Raw genomic sequence first — 20,715 nt, forward strand, 5'->3', positions numbered from 1 at the left:
AAAGAAAAAATATGACAAAATCATTTCACATCTTAATGCATATAGCATGCCCTCAGTGAGCCACTAGAGGAGTCAATAAACAAGAGTTTTAATGTGTCATTATTTAATATTTGCAACAACCTACCAATACCAATTGAAATCGCTTTCTCTCTCATGAATGCGCACACACATGTGCACATTTTCTGCCATATACATTACAGAGATTGGAGGTTAGAAATTAATTAGACAATTGACTGATAAACAGTTTCATGGACGAGCGAGGATGGATGTTTCTGATTTATCTAAGGGATTTAGAGTTGACTTAGTAACACAACCTTCAATATACGACTAGAAGAAATGGAGAAGAAAATGGAAGAGGTTAAAAATCCTAAATAAACCTGACAGAGAAGTTGCAGGAACTTTAGGAATAGCCAAATCAAAACTCTGGTACAGTGTTAAAAAGAGGACTAGGTGATGGCCATGGGTTCTAGACCTCAGGCAGTCATATTGAAATACATTGGATTTGAGCTTCTGAAAATGGAGAAGTATAAAAATGGCTATGATCAATCAATTTTCAATTTTGACTGTTGACCTTAAATCCAGTGTGGTGGCATAACATTTTAAAATGGCATCATTGCCCAAAAACATATGGACTTAGCCATAACCATGTTTTACTTTATGGTAAATTAACAAAAATAGGATCTAAATTTGTCCATCAATAGTGTCAGTAAGTCGTCAAGCACATGCATGCAAAGGCTAGTAACATAACTGCTATGCTTAGCCAAAACAACAACTTCTTCTCTAACTGACTGCTGCTAAACTTCAGCCAGGGTGGGTTGTGTCTTTATACTGCATTGGTGCATTTCAGCCATTGTCTCTCATTGCAATGGGGTTACAGGTGTAGCACATTGGATATTACAATCCATTGGGTTTTTTCTAAACTGTTCATGGTTTATTCCTGAAAACATGTGGAGGAATAATTAGCAATATTAAAATGAGGTTGGCAAGAGAGCAAATACTGACTTTAGTAAATGATTTCTAAATATTGGATTTTGTTAAGGACACATTTTTGAACAGCAGAGACTAACTGCAAAGTAGGATTCAGAATGATTTTTTTCAGGGATATAATCATGACTTCCAAACAAACTCCTGCTGTCATCTTAATACGATCTCATCTTATTAAGTATTCTATATTTCACATTCACCTCTCTCTGCAGGGAGAAAGAATTAGGCAGATTTCAGTGGTGTTTGACTTTGATTCAGTTGGCAATTCAGCCTCTATTCTAATAAAAAGTCATCTGCATCTGTTAATGCTTTGTGCATGTGCATGTGTGTGAGAGTAAGAAACAGAAAGAGAGAGAATGTGTGTGTATTTATTAGATTTTCAGCTGCATGTGTGCTGGTCTGTCCAGATGTTCATCAGTACTCCAATTTTTTTTTCCAGAGAGGCATAATGGGACTACTAATTAGCTTCCACCTGTCACAGTGCTTTCACAGGGGTGGATTTGGGAAGAAACCAGGGTTCCTCGGTTTCATGGCCGTTCCTCAAGATCAGTTTTTAATTTACTGACAGTAAAGCTAATATCTCACCCAATTACACAGCAACTGACTCCTAATTGACTCCTGAGCTCCTCATATGGTTGAGTGTGCACATGGATATACTGTAGGTGTGCCAAGGTGCATGTACCCTGTGATTATGTTATCTCTAAAAGCATAGCCGTGGGTGCGCACAAGTGTGCACGAGTCTGTGTGCGGGTCTTTTAGAGTATCTACACAAATAAACAAACATCCTTATGTATCTGTTTCTAATCTGGGGTCGCCGAGTTTGAGGTCAGAAGCAAGTAAATATGGGGGAAAAAAGAGTGTTTAAAGGTAGAAGGAGAAAGAGAGTGAAATAAATACCTTAAGGAGCAGCTAAAGAGCAGAAGGCCAGAGAAGACCCAAGCATCAGGACAGTCAAGGTCAGAGTGAAATATAGGAAAAGGAAAAACACAAACACACACAAAAAGGTATAGACAAACAACAGAAATTAACAAACACACTTAAAAGTACAGATGCAAGAAAAGCCAAGTTGTATATCTCAATAACTTCATTGTGTAATACACCCTAAACCTTCTTCCACGAGTTAAGAGTTCTTCTATAGTTCGTGCAATATATACATTTATCCTTTTTATTATCTTTTCATAATTGATTCCAATAATTACTTTCAAGACAAGTCAGATAATGTTCTGAAGATGGAAACTTAAGCCAAACATTGCTGCATGTTTCGAATTCCTAGGAATTTGGAATAAATACAATCTCGGTTATGATTATGAGTCTAAAATTAGGAAATATCTGACCAACCAAAAGGAAAAAACACAACGTTTTTATTGACATGTTGCTGAGAACCCCCCACCAAAAAAACAAACAAAACAAACAAACAAAAAAGCAGCAGTCTATAAATGAACTGCTGTATGAGGCCACAGCTAGCATGCAGTTAGTCATCGTAGCTTAGACAGGAAACAGGTGGATAACAGATAGTGTGACTAAAGATAGTACCTCTAAAACGCATTAACAATATCCTGTTTATTTAATCTTTTCAGAAGGTTACAACTGTGAACTTGTGACTCTCCAGTGGATTATGTCATGAATTATATCTTAGTGGGAACCAAAAATAGTCAAGCAAATAACCCATTTAATACCTCGACTGTTTCTGCTTTGAAACGTGCCTGTATTATGCCCGTGTACAGTCTTGTGATTTTATTTAGGAAATCTGAAATGTAGAATGGCTTTAAAGCTTTAATTATTAAAAATAAATACAGTTTTAGTTATGTGTTTCTTTTTGATCTCTGACCTCTTTTCGATCTCTGACCTCTTTTCAAACTCGGTCTGACATCCTCTGTTTCAATCCTGAAAAGCCAGCTCAGCTAAAACCTGAATTATTGGTGTGATAAAACAAGTAAATGGACGGCTACAGAGTGCTTTTCACACACACATTCATACAAGCATTTTTGTCTATTTGAAAGCGCTTTATTTTTCTGACTCTGCATCAATTTCAAAATCCTAGGTGACTTCCTTCTCGACGTATCGCATTCACAAGAGTTTTGGAAAAGTTTAACCTTGACCTTGAAAGTCCAGGCCACTGAGATTTGAACCTGTTGGAGATTTTGAAGCTCCTACGTTGCTTCGTTCTCGAGTTATTGCATTCACAAACTTGGGTGTCCACGTCACCTGCTCACGACAATACCCCATCAGGCTGAGGGGTACACTGCAATCACAAGCTGATATATCCACATGTGGCTCAGTAACATGAATGGCCCACAAGCGCTGGTATTGGCCCCCAACAACATTTGGGAATGCTCTTAAAGGTGATGGTGGATCTGGGCATCCCTGAGCTCCTGGATAGCCTGTGGCACTGGCAATGTCCATGGCATTAACGCCTTTGTCATCAAGGGGCTGCCTGTGCATTCTGATCACACGATTCTGAACTACATAAGGTCTGACAGTGTGGCAGCAACACACCTGCTGATTTTGGTGTTCTCTGACAAATGGCAGTTGAGCTGCATTGGTGCTGGACCCACTAAAAGATGCAGATGAGTCTAGCAGTCTGTTCAGAAACATGCACATGACCAGACTGCAGGATGTCAATTTGTAGGGCCCTGGCAGTGAACCTTCTGCTCCTGCTTCCAAAAAAAGAGCAGATACCGGTCCTGCTGCTGGATTAAGGCCCTTCTACAGCTCTGCCCAGCTCTCCTCTTGTAACAGCCTGTTTCCTTGTATCACCTCTACTGTCTTGTGACTGTCCTGGGACAGACAGCAAACCTTTTTGCAACAGCACGCATGGATGTGCCATTCTGGAGGAGGTGGCCTACATTTGCAACCTGTGTGGGCTGCAGGTACTATCTCATACTATCAACAATGACAAAGAAAAAGCAAAACTAGAGAAAACCAGTCAGGAAGGACAAAGAGATAGCAATGGTCTATGGTGAGACCGTGTAGCTATTTGGACCAAAACAACTGAAATGAATTCACAATGGTTTATTCTTTCTATCTGGACAGACTGACATCCCTGAAGTGCGTGTTTTCATTCACCTTTGTTTGACAGCACAGTGATGATTGGATATGGAAAGCAGAGAAAGTGAGTCAGGGAAGACGAGCTGCAAAGGTTAGACTTGAACCCAGGCTGCTGCATCAGCTTTGCAGGCACCAGTGAGCTAAACTGGCACCACTGATATCTCTAAAGTTTAATTGACTTTGAATTATACTATGCTGAATCAATACTTCCTTAATTCCTCTGTATCGTCCCATTTTCTCACAGCATATCAAGAAGTCATTAATTACTATAACTACTACTTTAAGTGGCTAGATTATCTTTCTCAGATTCTCAGCTCTAACAAGTTCACATAAAAATAAAAAATCTGCACAGAGACACGTGAAAAAGACGTGGAAAACAAACACAGTGCACAGAACACAGTAAGCAGCAATGATCTGAAGGAATGTTAGCATTAATATCTAATAAACTGCTGTCATAGTTTAAATCTAACAAGGCACATTAATCTCCAATTACAGAATCTGTCATCCCAAGATAATCACATCAGATTTATTTACTATTCACAGTGCAGCAGATGATTCTTGGCAGTGAGGTTGAGCAACAGTATGCAGTTGGACTTGAGTGGTAATCAGCCTACCTTCACCATGCCAGTGTTCTCTGAATTACTGTTCATCATATCATTAAAGGATGTGAAAAGGTTCCTCAAGGACTCCATGAAGTCAGCCTCTCCTTTGTTCTCATAGAGCCTGGGAGGAGATGAAGTAGAGAATTACACTGGCAGATGATCACAAGGCTGTTGTGCGTTTCATCCCTGTGTAAACAGCCCCACCTGCACTGGAAATGACAAGGGTTTGATGCTTCCCTGTTAAATCATTAAAAGCAGCCAGCAGAAAGGCCCTGTTTTATCAATGCAAATATTCCTGGATCAGAACCAGAGACATCACTCTTGCTGCCAGCCAGATTAGCATTTAAAACAACATGACAAGACCCCGAAGCACCTGCCTGCTGTCATGCGGAAACAAAAATCGGAAAAATTAATGATCTATGCTAATGACTTTCCCAGAACACTATACAAGGAACAGAAAGCAAATGTCAAGCAAATATTAGGGTTCAGTGGCTTTACTTTCTCATATTTTCTCCAACTCGAATTACTAATGTTCCTTCCGCTAGCTTGGTTATGTGGAACAAATGCTGCCCACAGACTGTAGCAACCAAACGCCAATGATCACACTACAGCGACAGAAAACGCTTTACCCCCATTTTTCCAAGTGTATGGGAACACACAGAAAGAAAGGACACATAATCCCTCAAAGATGAAAATCCTTAGTGCTCACAGAGACCGTAAATCTTAACAAAACTGGTCATTAAGTGGAAATGAGCCGAGCAGCAGCAGCGGCTTCAAATAATTTAGCGTTGCAACCGCTCAGTTTTAGAGAAATAAAATCAAAACTCGCAAGAGAAACTAAAACTGTGCAAGGTGAAATGGAGGTAAAGTGTTTAAATTCCCACTCCATCAGATATTACTGGCCTTCTGCACAGACGTGGGTTTTGTGTGGCTACAATATCTCAAGGGAATGGATGTATTACATGGTACAGGATAGCCACTGTTGAGGGCTTACAGAAATCGTGGGATTAGAGGCATCCGTCTCAGAGCTCCCGCAACAACAATTACTTAAAGCCGCTGCTCACCTGCAACACTAAGGAGCTCAGTGAGCCCTGGAAAGCTATAACAGTCGAATTGAATGAGGTGGGGGCAAATCTACAATTAAGGTGTTCTTCTGCACTTTCATAAAAGTTCTTCACTGACCCACAGTGAAAGGCTAAACATTTGCTGATGTAACCTTGGCACCTTCTTGTTAGGCTCCATCAAACCTAACTTTAAAGTTCATAAGAATTTAAAATGATGGCTTGCAACCAACCAAAGAAACCACTCCAACAAGAGCTAACACAAAGTGGGACCACCATAAAGCTTGAGTTTTCTTTTTCTCTCTCTCAGATATCTACGAAAGAAGCCACTTGGCACAAACTGGAACATAGAAAAGAATGGCAGTGCTGTGTTCTGTGAGGTAAAGGACAGAGTGTCCTCTAGACATTGGACAGAAAACCAATCAAACTCTGCACACTTAATTAGTCCAGGATCATACATCAGGCCTTCAGCCACCAACAGCTTTATTTCACGACTCTCGAATATTATCATTCATTTAACGTCCCCACAGCCTATTATAAATACATCCATAGAAATGACCTCATCCAAAGACCATTGGCTTTTACTTGTTTCAACTTTATTACACCGGAGCTGAGGTGTGCTGCAGAGAACTCGGTGTTACAAAACGCATTGCTCTTTTATAAAAGACGACTGAAGCCAAGAAATTATTTAAAGGAACAGCAGCAATTAAAGAGAAAAAACTATAAATTTAGAAAGACCATCTTAAAAAGTTCAAAAGCTTTCTTGTACTTTGATAAGACAGCTTATCAGACTCATACTTGAGCACAGTTACACTGAAAATACTCTTCACAGTAGCTTTATAACAAAACTGCATGCATTATGATGCAATGTTACACTTTGCAAAAAAAAAAATACCACACGTACTGGTTAAAGAGGACTCTGGATCGGACGATGAACTTGAAGATGTATTCCAGAGCTTTCATGGCCTTCAGCAGCTGTTCTGTCAGCTTATCTGCATTGTCCACGTAGTTTTTCAGAACTTTTGTCAGCTTCCTGCAAATAGAAACACAGAGTATGGCTAATGTGTTAATCATAAAGTGGAACACGCATGTTTATAAATGTTTCTGTAAAGAAATTAAACTCACGTGTATGCCAGTGTAGCACTGAAATGCTTTCGAATGTAGGTCTCCAGAACTGGATTAAAGTGCTGGAACTTTCTGTCGGCTATAAGCCCAATAATGAACACCTATCAAACAATAAAGACATAGTTATTAAAAAGTAAATTAAACGCACCAGGAAAGCCTAACTTAATAATTCAGAGCCCCCCAAAACTACCCGTCTTGCTCAATATATCAAAACAGATTGGGAAATTAAGCAAGGTTGCATTTGGGCAGAAAACCATTTTCTTTCAATTCTCTGCTCTGCAGATAATCTAGGAACTCAACAAAAAACAATTACTACCAGCTTTCTGTGAATGACAAAAACTGCTCTTTTGAACTGCATGCTAGACAAGTTTCAGGCTAATACTTTGAATCCCATTATCTGCAGCCCATGAGAGGACAAGGTTAATAATCATAACCTGTTTTTCCCCCAATGTAAAGTCTTTTTTATATTATATATTGCAATAAGCATGTGAGCATGTTCAATAAAAATGCTTCACAGGCACTAAGAATTCATGCAATTCAATGCAGCAGCTATCGAACATCAGTGGCAATGTGTGGAGTTCAATGTTAACGTACAGCAATGGAATAAAAAAATTTTAGAACTAAAACAATATAGCCAAAAAAGCAACCAAAAATTGCTTTGTTCACTTTTAAGGGCAGAAAACAGGTAGCTGCATACAAATTAGGGTACCAAACAGAGCAGGGATGCCTGTCAAAAACCATTTTAACACATGAAGTATTTCCCAAGTTATTATATTTGCTTCTGAGCTCCAAACATGTCCAAATGTTTATTGGCGCTGACAGGGAACTCTATTATAAATTATGCGCTGCCGTTACAGCGGGATTCTTCCTTACCAAGGCATCAAACACCAGAGTATCAAAAGTGTCACTGTCAGAGTTTTCCATCATGATGTTGAAGAGAGCATCCAGAGTGTCTTGCAGAAACTAGAATGACAGATGCACGGCATGTTATGGCAGGCCAACAATGAGGCGTGTCATTCAAAAAATAAAAAATAAAACATGCATATGCTAAGTCCTAATCTCACAGCAAGTCCACACGGTTCTGTCAAATAAACCGAGTCAAGCTGATCATGATTTCTTTCCTCTGGCATGCACATTCAGTTTGTGTCATTAAAGTGATAACTAACATTAGGACAAACTAATTCATCCGACGTTTAAAGGAATGACAACAGCTAAACCGATTGTGAGTCTTTGGGAGATTTTTAACTTTTGTGTAGGGAAAACTGTGCAATAGCATTTTTAGGTTTTTATATAGACATTATCCTATAATGATTCAAAGCAAACTGATAAATAAAAATAGAGAAATGCACAACAAAAATATGTTTAGCACCCCGGCCCTAAATACGCCTCTATCATTTGAATGGCGCAACCAAAGTGGCAAGTGAACTCCTGCTGTGACGGTTCCATGCTACCCATTACGCACCCTTTACAGCTGTTAACATACACCAAAATAGTTCTATGAAGAGAGTGATCATTTCCCTGTCAGCAGCACCTCCAGGAACACTAACTATATACACCCTTCCTCTCTGGGGAAACATGCTCCATTTACTCAGCCAATTCTGCAGCAATGTAAAAACAGATGTAAAAGTGTCGGGAACAGAGCCATCACTCTCTACTGCGCTTGGTCTGTCATCTCAGAATGGATGAGATTCATCATCTTCTCAACGAGAAACCAACACATTGTACGGTATGCGGCGTTTAAAGTGAAATTCGGTCTCACAAAGGCTGGACCGCATGACAAGGACAACGGCGCAGTGACCTTTTCGCTCAAACGGTGTCACATTAGGGAGATGGGAAATAAAAAACAGAACAGGAAACATTTTTTAAAAATGTGTTATGAACATATTTGTGCTTTATGTTAACTACAATGGGGGAAAATGAAATGATGAATAAATAATGTATACTCTTTTGATAAATAGTCTTTTAAATGCCAAGATGAAAATGCTATCTAATTGCCCACCGACAGCCTTGAAGCGCTTTGAAGCAATTGAGTGCTAATGCGGTGGTAATAATAATCACACTCCTGTGGTTTAATGAACTAGTCCAGCTGTGGTAGACATCTATCTGGCCTGATCAAAACTGTCTAGGTGAAGGACTTCTTTAGATAGGCTCCAAGCTGCCAGGCACCCAACCTGCCCCTGCAAAACTTTCTCTAAATAATGATTATTCATCTGCCCCATGCTGAGCACTTAAAGGCCCTGCCTAAATCTCTGACAGCGTGTCATCTCCTCCCTGTCTGTAGACAGTGTGGGGTACTATGCACTCCCTCCTTGCTAAAGCCATTAAAACAAAAGCAAAAAAAGTGGCAGCCAACTCCTTATGACAGGCAGCGACATCATTTGTGAAATTGCTGCCAGGAAGCTGTAGCTTTCAGGAAGAGTATGCATCGTTTGTGACTGAATGTTTATTTGAACAGCTGTTAAGATCTGTTTTTCGTCCATTTGTGCCGATCTCTGTCAAAGCAAAGGAATTAGGTACATTTGCAAGGCGATGAACATTGCAAAAGAAAGTGAGACGCATTTATTTATGTTTACTTAAGCTTTGACTGAAAGCGGTTTAACTCAACCGAGCGGTAATTTTGGGCCTCTGACCTTCACAACCTCGCCACCCTCCACCTTCATTAGCTGACGTAGATTCTGCTGCAGAAGGCTGGTGTTGGAGCGCCACTTCAGCAGCCCAAGTAGGTCCACTGGAAAAAGACAAAAGGGAAAAAAAGCTGTCAACACAATGCATAGCTTTCACCCAGAAAATAGTAACGGCGGGTAAGGAGACTGTGCAAGAAAAAGTCCACTATTTGCATTTAATGAGATTAAGGTCTTAGCATGTTTTTCCAAGACGTCGCCATAACGTTCACATCAGTTTACAAATTTCCCAAACACAAGGTTAGCAATTTTGTCCTTACAAAAAAAGGAAAAAAATCCCTTTGAAAATGGACAGGTGCAAGAAGTGGACAGAAAACGAGTGAAAAAGTTTGGCTCCTTGGAGACTAAATATAAATAAAATTAGTGTTTGCTCAAAACTTATGCTGCGTTTGAGCCATTCTAGATTCTGCCGATCTGGGTATCTCCGCCTCTGCAGCATAAATTTTGGCTAGGATTTTTAATTCGAGTCCCAAACATAAAAAATGTGCATTAATAAAACAGTTCATATTGTCGTAACAACCTTATTATTTTGATTGTGTGGCTGTATGATCTACAGAATCCCATTAACCCTTTAAGACCTACCATAGAACTTAAGGTTATGTATATAACCCCGGTTCTCTGAGTAGCATGAGTGAGTGTCTCACTATGGGAACGCCTCCTGCGTGACCTCATCAGAAGCTCAAATACCATTATGCCAGCCCTTACAGGCTGGCTAGGTGACGCCCATGTCAGGAGGGGCCAGTGCCTCCCTATATAATAGGCTGACATAGCATCAGATGTCATTCAAAACAAGCCCACCTCTTCCTCGCTTCCATAGCAAGGAGGGCAGTCTGGTGAGACACTCACTCATGCTACTCAGAGAACCGTGGTTATATACATAACCTTAAGTTCTCTTTCATAGCATTCGTTTTGTGTCTCACTATGGGAGAAATACTGACTCCCGGATTGCCAGACATGCCTGTTAAGAAGACAACTGTCCCCAACAGCACTTCACAGGGGAGAGGCCCCCACCCGGGAAGAGCCTGCACTGAGGACTGAACGCGCTAGGTTAGGTGCTGTCACATCTAACCTGTAAAACCTAGCAAATGTATGAGGTGAGGTCCAGCATGCAGCTGCACACACCTCCTGAATAGAAACTCCCCTAAAGAGAGCCCATGAGGTCGCCAGACCTCTAGTGGAATGCGCACGTGAGCCAGCAGGGGGCTGAAGGCCCCTGCTAGTATAGGCCAAGGCAATTGCTCCTACTATCCAATGGGAGAGGCGCTGTTTAGACACAGGCTTTCCCATATGTGGTTTAGCCCAGGACACGAACAGCTGGTCACTTTGTCTGACACTCTGGGTTCGGTCCATGTAAATGCGCAGAGCACGGACTGGACACAAGGTATGCCGCTGTTGCTCCTCTGAGGAGAAAGGCGGTGGGCAAAAGGCCGGCAGTTCTATAGGGGAACATGTGCCGACAACCTTCGGGACAAAGGCAGGGTTGAGCCGCATACAGACCCTCGTATTATCCAAGGAGAACTGAATGCATGACTGATGCACTGAGAGAGCGTGTATCTCTCCCACACGTTTAGCAGAAGCTAAAGCAATTAAAAGAGCCGTCTTCAAGGACAGAAATTTCAACTCAACCCGTTCCAGGGGTTCAAATGGGCAACAGGAGAGCACAGCCAATACTGTGGGAAGGTCCCACGATGGAGCCAATGGCCTAGACGTAGGCAATTTACGCCGTGCACCCTTCATGAAACGGCATATTAAGGGATGCTGGCCAACAGTCTTTCCCTCAAAACCAATATGGCAGGCTGAAATCGCTGCCAAATACACCTTGATGGCGGAGAAGGCTTTACCCCTATTAATCAGGGCCTGAAGAAATGACAGAATCACAGCCACAGAGCACTGAAAAGGGATGGCCTGTGATTCTAAGCACCAGCCTTCAAACACACGCCACTTATGCTCATATAGCGTCCGAGTAGACGATGCTCTAGAACCCTGAATAGTGTCGATAACACTATGAGGGAGCCCCACCGTGTTCAGGTTAAACCACTCACGGGCCAAGCCCACAGAGCCAGCCTCTCTGGGTGGGGGTGGAATATTTCCCCCCGTGCCTGAGACAGGAGGTCTCTGCGTAGTGGTAACAGCCACTACGCTGTTACCACTCAGCACAGCTGCTGAAAAGTCTCCGCCAGCCAGTGTTTCCCTGGCCAGTGCGGGGCTATCAGGATCATATAGTGACTTCTCTCCCTCACTCTGGCCAGGGTTTGAGAAATGAGGGCCACTGAGGGAAAAGCATAGAGGAGGGTTCTCGGCCACTCGTGAGCTAGAGCATCCACCCCGAGTGGAGCTCTCTGAACGTTCAGCGAGTAAAACAGGGGACACGGAGCATTCTCCCTGGATGCATAAACGTCCACGGTCGCCAGACCGAATCGCAGCCAGATCTGCTTCACCACCTCCGGGTGAAGCTTCCAGTCCCCATACAGCGGGTTGCCCCTGGAGAGAAGATCTGCTCCAAAGTTCAAGATCCCCGGCACGTGAGTTGCTCTCAGTGACAGCAGGTGAACACTGCTCCAGACTATCAGTCTGTGTGCCAGCGTGTGTAACTTGGGGGACCCCTGTATGAGAGCATTTGTGTGACAAGTCGCTCCCTGGCGGGTTGGGGCTGCCACCAGCCAATCGTCGATGTACGTGGCCACCCGAATGCCCTTTTTTCTGAGCGGGGCCACTGCTGCCTCGGTGCATTTCACAAACACCCTTGGGCTCAGTGAGAGACCAAAAGGCAGGACTACAAACTCGTATGCCATCCCCTGGAAAGCAAATCTCAGATACTTTCGGTGTGGGGGATATATGGGGATGTGGAAATAAGCATCCCTCAGGTCGATTGATGTGAACCAGTCGCCCGCTCGTACAAACCGTAGCAGCGAGGCGTGCGTCAACATCCTGAACTTGTATGTCCTCAAATGCCGGTTCAGGGCACGGAGATCCAGAATGGCTCTCATCCCCCTCCCCCTTTCTTTGGCACAAGGAAATACCTTGAATAAAATCCGCTGTGCATTTCCTCGGGAGGGACAATTCTTATAGCTCCTTTGTCTCTCAAGGTGGAAATTTCCTCCAGGAGAAAACTGGCAGACTCGCCCGGAGCACGAGAGTAAACAATTTCTTTGAATTGTGGTGGAGCGACACTGAATTGCAGCCTGTAGCCCTTTTTCAATGTCCTCAGCACCCATGCTGACTGAGTGCAGGTGGCCCAGCTCTTCATGTGGAGAGACAGAGGGCTCACTGGCCACTCCACCGAATATGGCGTTTTGGCGCCCCCTTGTGGTCGCAGCGCGAAACATACGTCATTTCGGCGTCCCGTCACCTCTGTCACAGGCGAGCGAGGTGACGGGCTCATCTGCATAATCACAGCTGTGGAAACGCGAGTCTCCACGGGCTGCGTTATGGCAGACGGTGCTCCGTTTTTCAGCATGTTTGATTTTCTCATGTGTTTTGCAAGACTCGACAGCGCCCTCGGCAAACTGCCTGGATGCGCGTGTCGGGGCTTTTTTAATACAGAATGCATGAGAGAAGTGCTCGTGAAACAACACTGCGAACTTTGGCTCTCTTTCCCTCTGGCGGGTCCGGTGACAGGAACGCCGGCCCGAGTCAAGCACTCTGTGTGGAACATGTCCCGTTGAACTTGCTCTGGAACGGAGCTGGGAGGCGGGAGGGTGGCCCATGAAGGGGGGAAACTGGGTTCGCTCCCGCCTAGAGGGGAGGCTGTCAGGCCGGCCGCTTCTTCCTCCTCACGATTGCGGCAGCGGGGGGAGGAGGGGCCGCTTGAGGTCTGGCCTGGGGAGACTGCTTCCGAGTCCATGGATTCTTAGGGGCCCCGGCAGCCTGGGGGGCTGCTTGCGTCTTAGGCACTTTGGGAATCCTGAAAGCGGGGACCGGGCGAGACGCTGCCTGCGCGAATGACTGGCGCGGCGCTGCTGGGGTGGCGTGCTGGGCCCTCCTCGGCAGGCAGAGTTTCAGAGCCTCATCATCTCTCTTTTTCTCCTCACATCTCTTCTGCATGGATGTAACAGCCGCACCGAAGAGACCGTGAGGGACGACAGGGGTGTCGAGGAGTTGCTCTTTTTCCTTAGTCGTCAGGTTGGTGAGCCCGAGCCAGCGTGCTCGCTCCTGAAGAACCATGAGGCCCATGGCTCTCCCAGTAGCCTGTATGGCTACCTTGTGGAGGCGGAGGACGTGGTCAGTTATAACGCAGATTTCTTCCCACACTGTGGTATCTGTGTTAGCTGTCATGCCCTCTTCTAGCTCAGCTTGGTAAGCCATTAGCATAGAAGAGGCGTTGTGGGCTCTTACTGACAGAGCCGCTGCCTTGTAGCACTTATCTGTAAGGCTAGACTGGAAGCGGTCTGTTTTGGAGGGGAGAGATGGGGCCGATGAGGACAGAGACGTCTTCGGGTGAAGATGGCTCGCCACCAACGGCTCCACTTGTGGCATCCGGCGGAGGCCGATAGACTCCATCCCCTCACAATCCAGCAGGGAGCTCCCCACGATGGGGTGTTTCTCGCTGCAAGGTTTTGCTTTCTACGTCACCGCTATCTCATCGAGTAGCTCAGGGAAAACAGGCAACACATGCTTCCCCGTCTTTTTCGCTTTCGGCAATTTCTTACCGTCAAAACGAGACTTTACAACCTCTGTTTGTATGGCGGGCCACGGGATGTTGAGCCTAGCGGCTGCGCGCTTGCACATGTCCTGCATGTCGAGATCCAGGGGAGACGGCGGTGTCGGTTTTTCAACCTCGCCGGTAGCCGAGGGCTTTGGAGCCCAGCTGATGCTAGCCAAGGAGGTGGAATCTTCCTCCTCGCCGTCGTCAGACAGCAGGAGCTCCGAGTCAGCCGACTCATCTCCGTCCTCGTTAGCATCTCCTCCCCAGGTGACTCCAGCATCGCGGAAAAACACACGATCTCCGTGTGCCTGCAGCGACGGGAAAGCGGTCGCGATGGGCTGAGGGTTTGCCTCTGCCCAGCTCGGCCCTGGCGTTGCGGCCAAATCATCGGGCATCTCAGTTTCTCCTTGCGCCGCAGCAGCCTCACACAACAAAGGGTCGCCGCCCGACAGGTTAGCCTGGCGAGCTAGCCTGCGGCGGAGTAGTTTGCGTGGGAAAGCCACGCAGTGGATACAGTCGTGTGCAGGTGTCAGGGCAGCCTGAGCGTGAGATAAGCCCAGGCATGCCGCACACACGGGGTGTGTATCCCAGGCAGAAATCTTCTTGCCACAAGGACAAAGTTTTGCAACTTCGTTGGCCGTCGTAGCCATGGTTAGCTAGAGGGTTGCGCACGTTAGAGAGACTGACACTGAGTGCGGAGAATATTGCTATTCCTCGCTAACGTGGGTTGAAAAGTGTTGCTACTTTTCTACAGGTATTGCTACCTAATGTGTAAAACCGCTAGCGTCGAAGGATATTGCTACCTGATGGTGAAGCTAGGGGTACCTTTATTAGCAAAGTGTTGCTACTTCGCTTTCGGAAAGTATTGCTACTTCCCTGGGTGAAAGTATTGCTACTTGGCACCAGCACTAGCTACAGAACAGTATTGCTACTGCTTGTATGCTAGTGGACAACTGAAAAGCTGGGAACAAAGCGCCCGGCGACCGAGTTGTTTCACTCGAATCTGTGGACAGTTTAGCTTTAGCGCCCAATAGCACAGTTGTCTACAGGCTTCTGTGAGAAGCGAGAAGAGGTTTTTGAATGACATCTGACGCTATGTCAGCCTATTATATAGGGAGGCACTGGCCCCTCCTGACATGGGCGTCACCTAGCCAGCCTGTAAGGGCTGGCATAATGGTATTTGAGCTTCTGATGAGGTCACGCAGGAGGCGTTCCCATAGTGAGACACGAAACGAATGCTATGAAAGAGAACCAAGTCCTAAACCAAGCTTATATTATATTTTTACATGCTGTAGTGCCATTTTTGGGAGCATTTCAAGTTGCTATACATCAATACAACCATTATAGCCCAAATTTTAATAATATGTCTGCATTAAGTGCATAGTAATTACATAAATTGCAAAAAGGTGCAATAAACTACAAAAAAAAATTGAAAATCGTTTTTGTTTTTTTAACATATATTTCTAGTTAGAGAAATTTAAGAGGCTTATCCCTCAAAACTGTAAATACAAAAAAGTTGCACAAAATAGTTTCCCACCACAGGAAATTTATTTTAAGTGTCTTCATAGTTTTATTTTTGAAATACACCAATTTTTATATACTGCAGGAAAAACGAAAATAAATATTATAATGCAAATTTGAAAAAAAAAACAAAAACAAAAAAAAAAAACAGCATATGCATCAAAATAAACTATTTCCAGCAGTGCAATATGAGTCCTAAGCATCCCAGAAACGACACAGAAAGTCATAAAGTCAAATATAACTTTTAAAAACACCAGTATAGGCTCATAAGGCCCTGATGGTAAAAAACTACATTTCCGCAAAATGACGTCACTTCCGGTTTCGGCCAGGACATGGCGGACATGCGATAGTTCACGCTGATGGACGTAAGAAGTGTTACAAACAGCTGATCGGATCGGCAAAGCGTGTTTCTGGAATATTATGTTTTTGTTGCTGCAAGCGCTTTTTATGCAGTTTTTGCAAAGCCATATGTGAGCCATATGTGGAAGGAAACCGTGACTTAGGACAAGCTGATGGCATAAGATGTAAGTACAACTCCTCCGGTTTCATATGCAAAAAAAATTATTGCGCTAGCTTACGTGGTTGCAGTGCTACCGAGATTTAAAAATAGTTGCGCAAAACAGAGCGTGCCCGCTCCAACCGGCTTTAAAGGGTTAAAAGCAGCAAATATGGGCGAAACCAGGAGTAAGCAAAAAACCAAAATAAACAATTTATCATTTAAGAAAAGTTTCCATTTAATGTTAATTTTAATTCATTTTATCGTATAAACAGATTTTTCATATACATTTTCTCAGGTATAATCCTGAGAGATTCCCAGAAACATCTTTATAGTATATTCATGATGGTTTATTAGCTTTCATGAATATATACTATATTCAGCCTCATCTGACTGAAGTGAATAAGAAGAATCTCTTTGGCATTCTTGCAAACCTAGTCCCTAGGGGCTGCCTCTCCCCGTTCGCCATGGCTGATTGGCTCAGGAAGAGTCAATCAGCCATGGCAACACAGTAATGGATGCCCATCATCTGTAAACCTGACAGCCTATCAGGGTTCAATCACAAGAACCTGTCTCAACTACCAGGGTCCTCCGTCCCCAAGGAGATATAGATTTGGAAATTGATGCTTCAGCACCTCAGAGATAAATGGAATAATGTGAGAATAAATCATCAGGCAGCTTGGTCCCAGTGGGGCAGTGGTGTTAAGAGGCCAACTACGTGTAGCACATGGGGCTGTAAGGCACAGTGTTGTGCGGGTGGGGGGCAATCAGTTTTGTTCTGGAGAAAAATACTGAGAGCCTTTTACAAATAACATCTGTCTGAGAACGGATGTCTCCACAGGCAGTGGGAATTTAAAAGACTGTGGAAGTAACTGGCAGATGGAGAGCAGTGGAATAATTAATTCAGAGAAAATAGGTTACATTGTCAATGCGCAACTGAAATGCAAAAGACTTCACATTACCATTTGAAAGTTTGTTTACGGAACTCCTTCACAAAATCAGTTTTGTTCACTTTTAAAAGCAAACACAACCACTAAGGAGTCTTGATAGCTTGTTCTTTGCCGTTAATAGTGACAGCCTTGTATGTAGTCGTTTAAACGTTTAAAAGTACCGGCTTCTTCAGCGCACTGATGCTGGAGTAGCTTCAATACGAACATGGATTCCATAGTTTTAAAGCTGCTTTGTTCATAAAAATGTGTTTTCTTTCCAGCAGAGGTGGGAAGAGTATTTTAATCAATTTCACTGGGCTAGGTTCTCTCCCACGTGTGCTGTCGCTGAATCTCTGCTCTGTTTAGCGAAGCACACTGTAAATGCCCAGGGAAGAGCTAGGAGCCACTTCACGGGAGCTCACAGCACTGGGAGGCCGCCTGCATAAATCTAGCTTAGTTAAAAAGAGTGTTTCATCTCGGATGTGGGGATCAGCAGTGAGGAGCCAGTATAAAGCATGCAGTCTGTTGCAAGGGGCATTTCTAGGGCTCCTTTTTCCCTTTGCAAGAATAAGTGCTCAGGATAAACTGCTGGTGAGCGAACAGGCATCACAGCCATTCATACAGGCACTTTTTTATAAGTGCTTTCCATCTAATAATTACACTCTGGTGGACGGATCTGAAAGCAACTTGAACCTAAGGGTTGAACCACCAACCTTCTGATTAGTAGATGACCTGCTCTACATCCAGAAACAGATCTTACCGCAATTACATTACTAATCATATTAATTATACTGTCACATATTCTCCAAACGTAAACATCAAATTGCTGTTTCAGCAAACCAACAGTCAAAACAACCCGAAATATTTGGTTTGATATTGTATAAAACAGGAAACTGCCAACACATCTGATGAGCTGGAATCATGTGATCATTTCATTTACAGAAATGCAGAAAATGGGACAGAGATGACTATTGGACAAACACACCTAGATCTTAAAGAGCTTCTGGGTTTTTAATAAAGAAGCCTGAATCTGGTATCATGGGAAATATTGTGGATAGATTAGCCACAATATCAAAACCAAAGACAGGTAAGTAAATAATATTGATCCTCTAATAACAATGCAATGTTTCTGCTGTTTCTTGTACACTTTCTTTTTTTCTGTAGAAGGGATATTGGATGGATGGGTAAAAAAATAAATAAATCATATGACAATGGTAAACTAAACATGCGGACACAGGCAAAAAAAACTGCAGTAATGGCTAAAGGAGCCTGCAAACAAGCCCAAGGCATTGACCGAGCATCCAGCCTCCCTGGATTCCAACTCAGAGCATCCGTCCAAACCACTGAAACGAGCCACACAAGTTACTAGACCCAAAGCAATAGCTGCCAATGTCCTCATGCCACCTGCAAATTCTGCATCCCTAATGGATAAGAGCCTACACAATATAAATGAGGCGGTTTTAATGTTGCGGCTGCTCTGTGTACAGTGCTTTATTAAAATAGCTGGAACCTTTTCCTCGAGCTTTAGCGTGGGATGATATATCCCATACAACACACAGCTGCACAAAGTTTAATCAAACTTTGTGCAGCGACGAGGCCATCTGATCCCCAAGCACCCACCGGCACCTTGCAAATTATCAGCACAAAGTGACAGGTAAATATGGAGAGCGGAGCTGCTCTACAGGAGTGAATCTACAGACCAGGACACATACTCCCCCTCCCCCCCATCACTCTAGCACAGGGAACGAGATAAATCAGAAAATGGCAGGCAGGGAGGAGAAATAGGAGCAGAGAATAGTGCTGATTGATATATGCTGCATACTACGCATCTACATAACAGCTGAGACAACCATTTGAGCCACTATCATTACTTACAGGAGAGGCAGGCTCTCCTGTAACTGAGACGACTCATTCATTGACATCACCACCCCCTGAGCCGAGTAGGAGGGCACGCACAATTGTATTTAAATGACAACTTATACCACAGACTAAACTTAATAAGCTTCAAAGGGAACATTACTATAACAACATGCGACACCCACCGCTTTCACACATTATATGCAGAAGCCCTCTGACAACAAAAACCTCCCGTTGTCTTAGAGAAATGCCCAGAGCCTGTTGTGGGGTCTGCAGTGATCCCATTAATGAGGCTTTATAAATGTTTGCTGCGCATGCTATTAGGTTGTATCCCGGACAATTAGCTTTATCGGCATTTCACGTCTTTTTTAGACTGCAATGATTTAGCACAAAAAGCACTAAAATCATTACAAGTGTCACATAAAGCCTGTGCTGCTGACAGGTCAGAGATTCAGCTGTAGTTTTTAAATTGCCAGCACGCCAAGACCATGCATCGTCGTTCAGAAAACAGCTGATCTCACCAAGGCATCTGTCAAACTTTGGGATAATCTCCCTCTGAAATGAATTTTTTTTACCTAGTAGTCTTAATGTTTACATGCAGATTGTTTTTCCCCATAGTCGGGCAGTCGGATAATCACCAAGCTGGAAACATCTCTACCTGAAAGCAAATATTGATCCTACTTTTCAGGAAAAAAATTTCTGGTTCAGCTTTGACCTAATGTTTTGTAGCTTTATGTGACCTCTGCAATGAGAGAGTCTTACTGCCTATTTGAGTGCTTTAGCTTCACCACCTCATAAAAAGGGTAAAGCTGCCTTATTGCTGGCTTGATTAGAGGTTCTATGGATATTGTAAAGTATTGCACGAAAGTCTCGAGCCATCCCTCATTTCCTCATTTTTTGTTAGGAAAATGGGAAATACATACAGTAATTTACTGAAATGCAAAAACAGTGTTTGGGCACTAATCAGCTGTTAATTAAATGATCTTTCTTCCCGTTCTTATGATCAGTTTAAACTTGCAAGTTTTCTTCACCATTCCCATATTTCTAAATGCACTGAGATGCTGCCATGTGATTGGCTGATTACGTATTTATGTTGTGTTGGCCAGTGGGGTTGGGGATCTCGTTAAAATTGATAAGAGGCCTTTTTGAAAGACGTTTTAAGATTTTATATTATTAGTCTTTGCGTAAGGCCACTTATTCCTGAAGGGAAGTTTTAAATAATATTTCAAATCTGAAGAAAGCGAAAAATGGTTTACAGTGGATTTTCTTTTCACAGGCCTACACAAGGATTATTCAAAGGATTAAAGACCACAAACACACATGATCTTGCTTCAATAATTTACTCCAAGCTTTTCTCTTCATTCTGCCCTTGTTTGGAGGTTTAAAATGATCTTTTTGTTAACGTGAATACAAAAATGAAAGGGCATGATGCACTCCTTATTTAAACAGGGCATTGCTCTTGGCGAGTAAAACAATTAATTTCAATTCAAGTCAAAGTTACCCTGCAGTGTGTCTGTTACTTATTTATTTCAGACTGTGGCCAAAAACACAAAAGAAGCTTTAATTGTGGCTCTAATTAAAATTGTGATTCATTCTTGCATACAAAAAAAAAAAACCCAAAACAAAGCAGCAAATTACAACCAGTGAAAAAGAAATCAAAGGAGACATTTAGGTTGGTTTGGTTTAGCTCTGTGAAATCAGAGCTAGAAGCATCTGACCACTCACACAAAAGAGAACAGCTTTTCACACAATCTAACTACAACGTT

At 43.3% G+C, this 20,715-nt stretch overlaps 1 protein-coding gene across 2 annotated transcripts in view; it reads right to left on the reverse strand.

The window, feature by feature from the left end:
* dock1 (dedicator of cytokinesis 1) overlaps positions 1–20,715 on the reverse strand; it is a 196,844-nt gene that overhangs the window by 124,251 nt on the left and 51,878 nt on the right. For both annotated transcript variants that reach the window (XM_026178424.2, XM_026178422.2), the window contains exons 19-23: positions 9,451–9,548; positions 7,694–7,783; positions 6,821–6,921; positions 6,600–6,728; positions 4,647–4,755 (exon numbers count right to left, since the gene is read on the reverse strand). In XM_026178424.2, the coding sequence (XP_026034209.2) occupies positions 4,647–4,755; positions 6,600–6,728; positions 6,821–6,921; positions 7,694–7,783; positions 9,451–9,548 (527 nt within the window). The remainder of the gene's footprint in view (positions 1–4,646; positions 4,756–6,599; positions 6,729–6,820; positions 6,922–7,693; positions 7,784–9,450; positions 9,549–20,715) is intronic.

Source organism: Astatotilapia calliptera, chromosome 8 (assembly GCF_964374335.1).
Source record: "Astatotilapia calliptera chromosome 8, fAstCal68.1, whole genome shotgun sequence".
Taxonomy (NCBI): Eukaryota; Metazoa; Chordata; class Actinopteri; order Cichliformes; family Cichlidae; genus Astatotilapia; species Astatotilapia calliptera.